General features: G+C 43.4%; 1 protein-coding gene across 11 annotated transcripts in view; it reads right to left on the reverse strand.

Annotated features, from left to right (window-relative positions):
- Positions 1–14,043, reverse strand: part of cadpsa (Ca2+-dependent activator protein for secretion a) — a 206,725-nt gene that overhangs the window by 143,137 nt on the left and 49,545 nt on the right. For all 11 annotated transcript variants that reach the window (XM_060069143.1, XM_060069141.1, XM_060069140.1 and 8 more), the window contains 2 exons: positions 7,819–7,932; positions 5,690–6,022 (listed from right to left, as the gene is read on the reverse strand). In XM_060069143.1, coding sequence (XP_059925126.1) covers positions 5,690–6,022; positions 7,819–7,932 — 447 coding nt within the window. The remainder of the gene's footprint in view (positions 1–5,689; positions 6,023–7,818; positions 7,933–14,043) is intronic.

Consider the following 14,043-nt stretch of genomic DNA (forward strand, 5'->3'; position numbering starts at 1 on the left):
GAGCTTCAAAGCATTGAGGAGCTTTCAAGGTATGACCACCAGAGCAGCTGATGAAGCACCCAGGCTGAGGAGGCTGAGGAGATCAGGGGACCAGAGTTTAATAAAAGACTGAAAGGCCTCTGCGGCTCTGTATCTCTCTAGGGATATTTAATCAGGTGGCGCTGGGTTTGCTTATTAAAACCCAGTAAATACGCTAGGTCCAAACACAGCGAGCAGCATCACACCTGGCTCGCTGCTCTTCCTCCAACCAATTAGAGGCTTTCAGCTCTGAAAACTAAGCGGCTGCCATGATGGCCACCACCCATCTGATAAAGAAGAAATAACACCCACTCTTCTCCTTCTTCCTCCCCGCCAGGACTCACATCCGCTGCGCTCAGCCCCGCAATTGGATTTCTCTTGTGGCCGGAGCCATCATTACAGCCCGGGGCCATTCATCAGCAGACAGACACTCTATATTCCTGACTCCTTTGGGGGCTGCAGGGTGGTGGGCAGCCGGTGTCTGGAGAATCTGATTGCTAACGGTGCTGAAGCTGCTCTGGTACGCATAGAGAGGACTAGCTGGCTAACCTATAGCACAAATACACCTTCAAATGTGTTATAACAAACTGTAACCACTAAGGTGTTGTTGAATACTGATTGTTCAAATCACATTACATTATTAGTTAGGGTGTGTAATCTTTTGTCACTAACCAGACACAAAACCCCATCACCATGGACATGGACATGTTTTATTTAGATTTACATTTCACAACTAAATGATTTTAGAATTGTTTTGCCCCCTAAACCATCCTGATTCCCCGCGCTGTCTGGAGGACCAGGGTCAGGGGGTTGTCATAAATATATGGCCTTAAATAAATATATGACCTTTGAATTTGACCTGTGATTAAGCGCCACACAAATAAAAATGAATTGACTTTAACTTGAATGTCGTTTGAAACCGTCTCAGCTCCGGTGGTCTACCGGTGTATATCTGCCCAAGAGACGGGCTTCCAAGCCAAGCCGTCGGCTAGCAGCACTCCTCCCTACAGAGCCATCGTTTGGGCAACATTTCTACACAACAGGCGAATCACAAAGTACCCTGCCCTAAACAACAGCCTAGCTACATGCAATTATCCAAAAAACGCCTCACGTTTCTAAATGTTCCCAATGGATACTACAGTCAAAAATGCTGTTATCCCACCTAATAACTTTATAAAATACAGGTTAAACAGACATAAAAATATATATTTCAAAATGACTGGATAAAATACAGATTCAACTGACTAATACAGGTGAAAGGTTCCATGGCATGCTACTTCATGGATGCTTTAATTAATATAGATATTAGTGGGCCCCAAACACAATATTTGAAGACATTCCTGAAATTCAGGAATGCCAGTCGCACATTGAGCTTTCCCCAAATGCGCCGTTTCAGTGTCTGTAGCTTTGATGCAAATGAGGAGGAGAGAGGCAGGTCAAGGAGGAGGGTGGGGGTGTGGCCCTGAGCAGCTTGCTGCCACGGTACCATGCGCTCTGTTTACAGTGGATGTATCGCAATGGTGAAGCGCACACAGCCTTTGGCCGTGTTCTGTAAATATTCTAGAAAACTCTTGGTGCTCCGGCAGGAGTCCTGGGGCCGTATTCACAAAGGATTTTAGGGCTAAAAGTAGGTCCTAACTGGCGAATTTAGGAGTAACTCCTAAAAATAATGGGCGTGTCACTCTTAAATTTAGGACTCCTAACTTTTTTCACTAAGAGCAATTCACAAAGTATTTTAGGCCTAAAAGTAGCACCTAAGTCTAGGAGAGCTTAAAAGTCCTCAAGAGGACTCCTAACTCAGTAAGACCTATTCACAAAGAATCGTAAATGCCTGCGAGACGAAATGTTAGGGTATTAAACTTGTTGTGGAGTTAATCGCAATGCAATAACATCCCAGACTAACAGGAATAATCAGATTAGTCCCGAAATAAAATGTTTGGCCACACTACGTTATTTAGCAACAGGGGAAATGCAACTTTGCAATGCCGACGATTTAAAAATATCGCAACCATCAGTCAGCCGTGCCATAAACTTTCCTTTGGACATTCAACAATTACACAGGATCAAAGCCAACTTCATGGCAATTGCAGGTATACGCCCGGTGTGGTCGGTGCTATTGACGGGACGCACATAAAAATAATTGCGCCATCAAAAGACGAGGACGTGTTCGTCAATAGGACGAAAGTGCATTCCATCAACACGCAGGTTGTTTTTGATGCAAATTTTAACATAGCCTACTGGATGTTGTTGCAAAGTGGCCTGGATCTTCAGCTACCCATGATTCGCGCATTTTAATGGAGAGCGGTCTGAGGCAGCTTTTTGAGATGTACCAGTTGGGTGTCACTTGCTGGGAGACAGTGACTATCCATGCAAGACGTGGCTCTAGACACCCTACCTCAATCCACAACCGGGAGCACAGTTAAAGTATAACATGTAAGTGATTACGCATATTACGCTTAGTCCTACGTGTAAAACACATCGTATTGGCTCTTTGACGCCTTTTATTTGTTGAATCCATATTTATTATTGTTTACTGATTTCTTCCATATATGCTAGAGCACACAAACATACACGAAATGTTGTGGAGAGAGGAATTGGGCAGATGAAACGTCGGTTCATGTCCTCCACGGCGAAATAAGCACAGTCATTACTGTATGTGCCATTCTACACAACCTCTGCAAGCGGAGGAACATTCCACAGCCAGACGATGGTGATGATGATGATGATGATGGCGATCAACATGACAATGAATTTGGCCGTGTGGAACCGAGTGGACCGGCATTTAGGGATCACTTTGAAAACACATTTTAGGTAAACACCTTGGCACAAATCAGTCAACACTTGTGTAGTTCATAACATTTATTTTCTTTTAAATTGTACGTATTTTTATTGTTTGCTTTCTCTCTCTTGAACGTGCAGGCTACAACGTCATTATCGTGGTCTGCACAAAATTGTCATCATGCGTGTATTCTGCTAACTGCACTATAACTACTTAATAGGAATTCATTTCTAGCCTAGGCTATTTCCTTGTTTTTCGGTGATTCAGTGGGCTCGTCTGAACAACCAATCACCGAACTGACTGCTTCTAAACTCGTGCATGAGAATTGACGTAATCCATAGCAACGGCGCGTCAATCTTAGTTCACTCTTTGTGATTTATCCTTAGTAAGAGTAGGTCTCAGCGGCTTTGTGAATAACTTTTAAGAAAAAACTCCTACGTAAAATGTTTTAGCGCGAGTTAGGAGCACTCCTAGCGGTAAGATAAAATGCTTTGTGAATACGGCCCCTGGAGCTTTATATCTAAATAATAGCATATTATACATAGATATCTATATCAAATAATATATATTATCATGGCCAAAAGCTGTGTGCGCCTCCAGAAGATATTATGAATCACAAACGACTGCGTCGGGTTCTCTGACGTCTCTGGTTCTTCCACGTCCACATCAATCTGAAGTAGCCTGCACCATGACATGGAAGAGAAAGGGATTGTTGACCGCGGTTGCCTCACGCCGGAGCCTCGCTGCCGTGGTACCACCGCCTCCACAGCAGGCAGCGCTTAGGCACCACCGCCTCCTGCAGCGGGCAGCGCCAAGGCGGTGGTTCCTCGGCAGCGGGTAGCGGGGCTCAAGCGGGAGACATTCACAGGCAACAATCCCTTTCTCCTCCATGTCCTGGTTCATGTACTTCAGGGAGTCAAAGCCAAAGTTCCTTTCCCACAATTCCTTCTCAACCATGGCTGAGATAACCCCCACTACGAGTTTCGTTGTGGAAATACCAGAGACGAGAGTCTGACGTGTTATGTGCCACAACACCAACAGCAGAACGGTTATCCAAATCACAAAGGAGTGTAGCCTACAACACTTGCGTTACAGTGTAGGAGCTCTATATCTAAATTGTATCATATAATACATAGATATATATATCATAAAGCCTAATACATATTATCACGGCCAAAAGCTGTGTGCGCCTCCAGAAGATATTATGAATCACAAATGACTGTGTCGGGTTCTCCGACGTCTCTGGTTCTTCCACGTCCGCATCAATCTGAAGTAGACTGAACCACGACATGGAGGAAAAAGGAATTGTTGACCGCGGTTGTATCCCGCCGGAGCCTCGCTGCTGAGGGACCATCGCCCCGGCAGCAGGCAGCGGTAAGGCACCAACGCCTCCTCCAGATGGCAGCGGGCAGTACCGAGATGGTGGTCCCTCTGAGGCGAAAAGCGGGGCTCATGCGGGAGACATTCGGTGGGAACAATTACTTTCTCCTCCATGTCGTGGTTCATGTACTTCAGGGAGTCAAGCCAAAGTTCCTTACCCCCAATTCCTTCTCAAGCCCCACTACGAGTTTTGTTGTGGAAATACCAGAGACGAGAGTCTGACGTGTTATGTGCCATAACACCAACATAACACCAGAAACACAGCATGGACGGCATGCTGTTCCACCCCTCAGATCGTCCACTACACAACCCAGAAACACCACATGGACGGCCTCCTGATCTACTCCTCAGGAAGTCCACTTCACACCCAGAAACATTGCATGGACGGCCTCTTGATCCACCCCTCAGAAATTCTACTTCACACCCAGAAACACTGCGTGGACGGGCACCTGATCCAGCCACTAATGCGATGAGTAATGAGTGGGCTGTCTCAATAAATGAATCAGTTTGCCGCCGGTGGGAATCAGCAATTTAGGGGAGTGAAGTGCTCCATGAAGCAGAGGCTGGGTCCTCTGGAAGTGTGGAGGAGATGAAGAGGAATAGATGGGCCCACAATTCCAAAGTCACTGTAAGAAAAGGTGCCCAACAAACTGTTAAATGTGGATATATTTGTTAGCAGAAGTTTGAAGCTCGGGTTTAGTCCAATGCTGAGTGAGGTACATTGTAGCCAGGTGTGTCGGACTGCTGTTCAGACGCTATTCAGTCGCTATTCCCACCTAGCTGGGGTGTGAATGACCCTCCACCCCTTCGCCCCCAGGGCAAACGCCAACCTCACAGGCAGGAAATGGACTTGAACTGCAGGTATAAAGTGTAGTATGCAGGTGTTTACCAGTTTTTTTTTCCAGTTTTTCATGCAGTGTACTATCGGACGTCGGGACGTCAAACTCAAAGAGGATGGATTGACTGGCTCTTTAAGAATGAATAATTGGAAGTACAACTGACAGCTAGCTAGCCACTGTTTAACACCCAGTGGAGAAAAAATCACCCACTGGGTAGGAGTCACACACTATAAGCAGTTTTTTCCAAACAAATGTTTGAATTTAAGATGAGTTAAAAGAGAAGGTGCAGTGAAGGCTTTGGTGATGAAGAGGTTGTGAGTGGGTTTGGGGGATGGGAGGTTGGTGCTGCTGTCTGGCAGCAGTGGTTTGAAAGGGGACCCAATGGAAACACCATTTTGTGGAGGTACCAAGTTTTAAGTGGTTTTACATGTTGCCAAACACAGAATTATGAAACAGGTCTCAATACAAACGCCTCCAGGGCTCTAATGGTGTCAGCAGACACACATAAACCTGGTAGGGAGCGCTTTGAGAGTGCCACAAAACATTTGTGAACATATTATCTTTGCCTGCACGCATCGCAGGCGGGCCTTTGCTCCAGTGCTGCGACGCCGTCCAAGGGCGAAACACTGAACAATCAGAAACCGGTTGGACTGCAACACACAAGCACACCCACCTGGCAGGCGTTGTAGAGGAGCTGGTGCTCAAACTTCTTGATGCCCAAGATCTGCTGGAACATCTCGTAGAGTTGGTCCTTGCTCAGGATGAGCTCTGAGGCGGCACTAGACGTCAGCCGCTGCTGCTGCTTGCGGGGGTCCTCCTCCCCGCGGTGGATGGTGTCGAACTTGGCCATCCAGGAGCTCAGCACCGTCTCCTTGCTCAGCCCGTCAATCTCGGGCAGGCTGCGCACACGCTTCTCAATGTGCTTCTTGAACACCTCCCGGGAGTCGCTGGCAGAGCAGCCACCGCTCTGCACCATGCGGGACACGCGGTCACTCTTCAGGAACACCTAGAGAGAGACCGGCCGCAGAGAGACAAACCTTTAATCACCTTGATGTGACATAGGGGACAGACAGTGTAATGAACGCTGGTACAGGGGACGGACAAGGTACATTTTTTTAAGATTTTCTTTTGCATTTTTTATGCTTTGTGATAGATTGATTTAGACAGGAAGGTATGGGAGACAGAGCGAAGGACATGCAACAAAGGACCACAGACAGGAATCTAACCCGCAGTAAGTTTGGGGTCAGGACTAAGCCTTTATGGTATGCGCTCTACCCACTGAGCCACCCCCAAAGGACAATATCTTACAATGATAAGAATAATGCATCAATAAAAACACAGTTCATAGTATAGATACACAACAATTAAAGTACATTCAATTAAACAATGACTGCTCACAGATCAAAGATGTTTTAGTTGGGTTTGACTGAATAGCACAACAGTTATCCTTCAGCAGTGACTTTGTTTCATGCTCTAGCAGCATGATAACAAGAGGCAATTTTGTGAGGTTCCCGATGGGTCTCCTCCACAGGCTTAAAATAGATACAGTATTCAACGCTGATTGTAATTAACACTTAAAAAGGTGTTTTAATAACAGATTATCGCTGCCTGTATGCTTTTATTTGTTATTTCTACTTTACAATTACATGTTTTTATTTTGGTACTGCCGGACCGGAAGTCTGCGACTTTGCGCGGAGCAGACGATAACAAGTGACGGTCAGAGATCAATATAGCCCCGCAATTGTAAGGATTTCCCCGTATGTGTTAAGCACCTGGCTAGAATTGGGAACAAGGGTGTTCCAGAAAGGAAAGGACTAATGTACAAAATAAGGAATGAACGGCTGTACATTAATAAACTCAGTACGCTTCACCATTGTCTGAACGGGTTCGCTACGCTGATCTCCGGGGACCGGGTTTACTGCAGGACAACCCGACTAGGACAGACACCCAGAATCTATCTGGACATCAAATTATATAATGTGTCTATAGTTTGTGCAATAGAATCAGGAAGACAATACATTCTTAAAATGTCCAGCACGGTCAATACAGGATCAGTCATTAATGTAAGAAATGCAATCAATATGTGGGTGTCTTACAATCAAAATACTTTCAAGATAAATAACCAGGAGCAGAATATGATAGTGCTGATGGAAAGTCACTAGGACATGTGCTTGTCAAAGTCGGTTAGTAATTAATACTCAAGTATTTATTCTAATTATTAAATGAGTATAAGAAACATGAAGCGAAGATGCCGACAAGGTTCCCAGATGAATACTGACTGAATAAACCTGACCATGGACATGGGATGAATAAAGCTGACTGTTTTGTATTACTATTAGGGCTGGTCAAAGATTTAAAGTTTTAAAGTGAGTTAACTCACTATTAATTGCACTTTTAAAATTATATTTTAAATCGACTCCAATTTAAATTAAATGAGATTATAAAATGTAATGACACATTATCAGAGTATGAGTATGAAACTTAGGGAACACCACAAATTTGGGAATTGTAAACAGGCTTCCACTTACTCCAATTGTAATCAGGCAGTCATTTACTGCAAGTGTAATTGAATGTAAAGTAAAAAAAAAAGATTTCTGATATGAATGTTGACATTCTGTAGGTAAAACCTTTGAAAATCCCCCCTAAAGCAAAAAGAGAACGTGCGTCGATGCGTCAATTTGTATTAATCGCGTTAATATAAGATTGCGTTAACAAATAACTAACGCGTTAACTTGCCCTGCCCTAATTATTATTAAAACAGCCATCTCTGTATAACCCTGTGTTGTTCTGTGTACCACTCACATCGTAGTAGCTCTGGACCGCGTTGATGAAGGCCTCGTCTGCAACGATCTGCGTGTCTCCGCTGAGGAAGGCCTGGAATCGCTCCTTCACCGTCTGCAGATGCTGCTTGCTGATCTGAGGAAGGGGAAGGTTTGGATGTAAACTTGATTTACCAAGATAAAGGATAAAACAACAATAGATGATCAAATTACTTTCATTTTTCTGATCAAACGTCCATTGAAAGCATTTTAAATATTGGTGCCACTTCATGGAGCCTATCTTTCTACTCCTGTATGTGCTTTAACAGCCTGTTTTCTCCAGGCTGACTACTATTCTGTGTAATGCACGTTGGCTTTCCTTAATGATGTGTGGCCTGTGTTACCATGTTTATTGACCCAATACATTGAAATACACACAATGCCATGGTAGTTGGGAAACGCGCACACACACACACACACACACACACACACACACACACAGACACAGACACACACACACACACACACACACACACACACACACACACACACACACACACACACACACACACCTTCCTTATTTTCGCCAGAGCATTTTATTTATTGTTGGGATTTCAAGAGAATTCAAACAAATATGACAAAAGTGCATCTAAGATAAATTTCCTACCCTAGCTTTAAATAAACAAAGTTCACTTTGAATCTAATAAGGGACTTACGAAACATGGCAACATTATACAGTGCTGTGTACTTAAAAACTCTTTTAGTAAAAGATTATACAAAGTACTGTGCAATTAAATGTATTATTTATTTTATTTAACCTTTATTTTTCCAGATAAAACATTAAGAACAGTTTCTTATTTACAATATTGATCTGTAAATAACAAAGTCGTTTGTGATTCAGATCATGCATCTGAATGGATCCAGTGATTTAAACACAAATTTATGTTAGGTACCATAATAATTTAAGTCAGTGCAAATAAGTAGCAGCATAACCCTGATATTACTAATTGCTCAGCAACCGCTCCTGTCCGCCTTAAGGTTCAGAGCCCATGTTCAATTAAATCAATTTGTCTAACAGCCTAGTGATCCTTGTTCAGGGTTAACTGTATCGTAAAGTGTTTCCACCACTATCTGGCAGAGAAACCTAGCATGGCTTTGGCCACGCTGCTAAAATGTATTTTCCTGAATTTCTTCCAATTTTCTTTGACTAAAATGATAGCATGGGTTCTCAGCAAATAGGAAAAGGGAAAAAGTAACTTCTTGAGGTTTGTCTTTTAACCTGACATTTGCAAACATTTACGGACAAAATCAATTGATTTGTCCATAAATCATTTTTTAGTAGTAATGTGTTGCCCTGTTTGTAACTGCCAGATAGTGAGCAGCTATCTGTCATTGGCTGGGGGCCGCAGGTACTCATCTCGGACCCCGGCGGAGAGTATAAGTTTCACATCGTGTGTGTTTAGTTTTCACTCTCAGCTTTGTTGTGGTTGTCCTTGCAAAATAATCTATCCACAAATCAAGAACCGAAACTCCCCCTCGCCTCAGCTAGCAACTCAAATAACACATCTATCTTTGCCAATAAACCGATAAAATACTATATTCTGTAGTTCTCTCAAAGAAGAGCATGGAGGCCAGTTCAGGTCCATCCCTGTAAATAACCACTGTTTGGGGGGCTTGGGGGTTGAGTGGCAGACACAGCTAGGAGAGAGGAGCCCAACATCACCCAGGATATGAAGGGTTATGGTTGTGCTCCCTCTTGCAGTAAGACAAGCCCAGAGTCAAGGAGTCTGGCCTGGCTCCTGGGAGGAGAACTACTGGACGACCTGACTGCAGGCATTAGACAAGTTTGTGTTTACTGTTTAGAGCCCGGGTTGGATTTCAGTCAAGGATAGTCACTGAAGACTGTATGCTCTTTATGTATGTTCCTTCCCCAGCCTGGATCCTAGCAGACACCTGCTACAGGGAGAGTATGACTTGAGAAGGCCTGCATCTCGTTCATCATGCACGTCATTCGAGTGATTTAACATGGGCCAAGTTGTGAGCCCTTGTCCACATTATCCACGCCTGACAACAGAGTCAACAGATTAGTCACGTGACCTTCTCACTATTCAATGTACAATGAATTATTCATCAAATTCGAATAAAAACTTCATTCACATTTGGCTCATTTTCTATGGATTTTAAGGATTCTTTCTTTATTTGATAGGACAATCATGGCTGTACATAAAAAGAACATGTGGGTATGAATAAATGGTGGTCATAATATGTAACATGTCCTCATTTCAACACGCATGTGTTTCCCATGGTAATTATTTTTCCTACATCTCTATCTTTCTACCTGGCCCTCAGATAAGTATAAGCTAATGGGATCACAGCTGGTCCTATTGAGACACACGTTACCACTTAATCTCAAACAATGTGGGGACATACTGGAAAGAAGCTACCTATACAACCCCGCCACCAATATAATCCAATCATTGTAACTGTCTGATTATGGATTCAGTTCTGATCAAATATCATGTATTCCAAATCAGGTACACCGTAATTACATACAGGCGTGTATGCGCCGCTAAGGAGTCTGTCATGTACAAGATGAAGTGTCTTACACATTCATCTACAGGTTAAATGACCATATGTGAAGGAAGAGTTCTTCCTCATTGGCCAATGGCCTTCCTCCTCTGTCCTTGGTTACTGTTACCGTGGCCACCGCATGCAGGCTAGAAAACCCTATTAGATTATAGCTTCCTTGATTGGGATCAAAGTTCACAGATCAGCTCAACTCCGACCCAGTTATGGACTGTTTATTAATCCAAAATCTACACAGCCCACGCCGTGCCTACAAAAGGAAATGAACAGTAGATAAAGGCGGGAGGATAAAACACATAATTTCAGTAGTGTGTTGATAGTGCTTCTAGCCCAATTGTGTTGGGCTAGAAGCAAGCCACGTAGAACAAAGAAAAAGTCATGTCATTGTAACCTTAATGATAAAAAGGAATGTCAATACTCTTGTTTTACCCTTTCTACTAATTGGTCTGAGTGTGCACAATCGTCTTTAAAGTATGATATTAGCAAATACATCCAAAATATATCATATGTTATTATAATACGTCAGCCATCATACCGCATGAAGGCCGGCTCTTCATGTATTCTCCAGACCTCTGTTACAAAGAGGGGGAGTGTGCTTGATTTGATATTTCATACGTGTATTTGATACATTTGCACAGTCAAACCAGCAACTAACAAAGAAGAAGGATATATTTTCCATATTTCTAACCCAATGCTACCTCACCTATAAAAAGCAATATTGATCGGATAAAACCCATAGACCTACAGACGAGTTGCCTCTCTCTCAGCCAGCAACGGAAAACTGTTGATCATGCATCTGAATGGATCCATATTGTACGGATGTCAAAGACCTTGTATTGATGAGCATCAGTAGCAAGCTTGTTGTTACCTTGCATGTTGGCCATTCGTTTGTGTCTGTGTGTGTCTGATTCTTGTGTGTGTTGAATCAGCATTAAATTGATTTATAGTTATCCTAAATCTATTCCATATATACTTCCATAAATCCAGTCCCAGAGCAGCATAGACAGCAGCACAGCTCTTCCATTAATCTTAATGTGTGTTAAAGGACAAATCCGGTGTAAAATAGATTTGGAATACGTTTGGCATGATATCGAGTTGGAACGTTCGTTTTGGAGCAAAAAAGCGTACATAGACGCATTCTTCAGTTGGCTGTTTTTAGCCGATTCTATCTTGTTTTTAAGACTCTTTTGACGAACACAGAGTTTGTGACATCCGTCAACAACACGCAAGCTCTGTGTTCGCCAATCTACTTATCGAGTCTTAAAAACAAGATGGCGTAGACGGGTGAACTACTGATGGTATTGTGTGTATAAAATGTCCTTTTTAATAAACAATCTGTACACTTAAAAAGTTATCAATGCCTCGTTTTATATGTTAAGACCCTTATATACTACCAAAGAAGTGTCGGGCTACTTCTAGCCTTTTAAGTGTTTAAAATAGCGATTTCGTTTTTACCATAACAAATGCCCCCATCGTTCATCGTATAGCGTTTTGGTAGAATCTGCTAAAAACAGCCAACTTAAGAATGCGTCAATACGCGCTTTTTATGCTCCCAAACGAACATTCCAACTCGTTATCATACTCAACATATCCCAGATATATTTTACACCGGATTTAACACAGGGTCCATCCTCCATGGACAACAGGCAGCAGAGTTGAACGCCTTCACTTCAAAACCAAACAGGCAGGTATAAGAAGACTCAACCGTCTGCATTACACTTGCCACCCACAGTCCAATGCATCGAACAGAGATGGAACAATTGACAGAAAAGGCGTATGAATTAATAAGCATAATTATCACACACCGAAGGATGTACTCGATGAGCGAACCAAATGGAAAAAATTGGTACCAGCAATACATCCTAGTACAGAAATAGCCGACAAAAGACAGGTGTCTGAAAGCAGTGAGTCACTCGTCATGTAGCAGGGCTGTAATGACCCACTGCATCGCCTCTGGAGCTCTGTGCTGCGTGTGTGTCACCCTCCACAAGTGATGCCTCACTCCCGACTAAAAGCAGCTCCATGCTTGGTCCTGCCAGGACATCTCTGACTGTCTTAAACCACGCTTGTTCCTACCAGGACCTCTCTGACTGCCTTAAACCATGCTCGCTCCTACCAGGACCTCTCTGACTGTCTTAAACCATGCTCGGTCCTACCAGGACCTCTCTGGCTGTCTTAAACCATGCTCGGTCCTACCAGGACCTCTCTGGCTGTCTTAAACCATGCTCGGTCCTACCAGGACCTCTCTGGCTGGCTTAAACCATGCTCGGTCCTACCAGGACCTCTCTGGCTGGCTTAAACCATGCTTGGTCCTACCAGGACCTCTCTGGCTGGCTTAAACCATGCTTGGACCAGGTTGGTAGGCTGGCTGGTCTGGGCACATGGTGGACAGCATTTACTACTGAACAGAAATAAATTGAGGGCAGGCTTTGTGTGTGACCCGCAGCCCAGCAGAGAGTGTCCATCTGTCTGAATCTCTTCAGGTGTCACATTTGGAACAGTAGCATCTGTATCTGCCATACGCGCTATAACCTAGGATCTCAGTTGATATTTATCTGCACTCATATGTTGTTACGACAAATTGCCTTGTGTTGCCATTGTGGATGTCTAAGCAACCCCGTTTAACAAATCAATACCGGTTCGTTAATACAGGCTCAGGCTCTCTCTCTCTCTCTCTCTCTCTCTCTCTCTCTCTCTCTCTCTCTCTCTCTCTCTCTCTCTCTCTCTCTCTCTCTCTCTCTCTCTCTCTCTCTCTCTCTCTCTCTCTCTCTCTCTCTCTCTCTCTCTCTCTCTCTCTCTCTCTCTCTCTGTCAAGCCCTCTTAAAATGCAGATCTGTGTCTGTCAGTTTGATGCAGTGGTGTGTAGCTACACAACACAATGTAACACTGATGGTTAAGGGCCTTCAGCAAAAGATTACATCAGACATACGAGTGCTATCCTCTGCCAGGCCTTAGCAATAACCTAATCCAAGTAATCTCTTAGCCCAGCCATATCTATCCGTATCCCATTGGCCAAGTGTATATGGCCGATGCCTGTACGCACGTTAAAAAGGCCGATGCATGTACGCACGTTAAAAAGGCAGGTCCATGTGTAATATTGAGTCATCTGTTATTGAAACCGCAGAACAAGTTTGGTGTTTTTAGTTGGTTAAGGTTAACATGACTAATGTGGGATCCTGTGTACCAGAAAGGTGTTGGTGGTGATGTGAGAAAATACACACAACCACCTCTGACATCGCTGAAGGAGCTTGTTAAACACACTACGGGGCCCTTCCCTTGATCGGAATGATCCAATGAAGTAGAGAAACGATGTGAGATATTACTCAGCTCTTATGTTTCAGCGCAACCAACAAAGTAATGATATAATTATATAATATTGCAGGTGTTCTCCCTTTTCATCCATCACCAGGAACATGGGAGACTGGATGAATGTTTGGTTTGCTGATTAGGTTAGGCCTGTTTCTGACACGTTTGAATAGTACATGTTCCAAGTAATAAATAATGTAACTAAGGGCACTCGTTCACACTTAAAGTGGCCCACATGTCTTTGCTCTTACTGTGAACAGTGTGAACAACTTAAATTACATGGAATCTGAAAATATACATAAATAAATATTTATGTTCATAAGTAATAGAAATATGCATAGATTTGGGCAAAATAAGATGTGGAGTGTATGTGGTA

This window comes from Gadus macrocephalus, chromosome 13 (assembly GCF_031168955.1).
Source record: "Gadus macrocephalus chromosome 13, ASM3116895v1".
Lineage (NCBI taxonomy): Eukaryota > Metazoa > Chordata > Actinopteri > Gadiformes > Gadidae > Gadus > Gadus macrocephalus.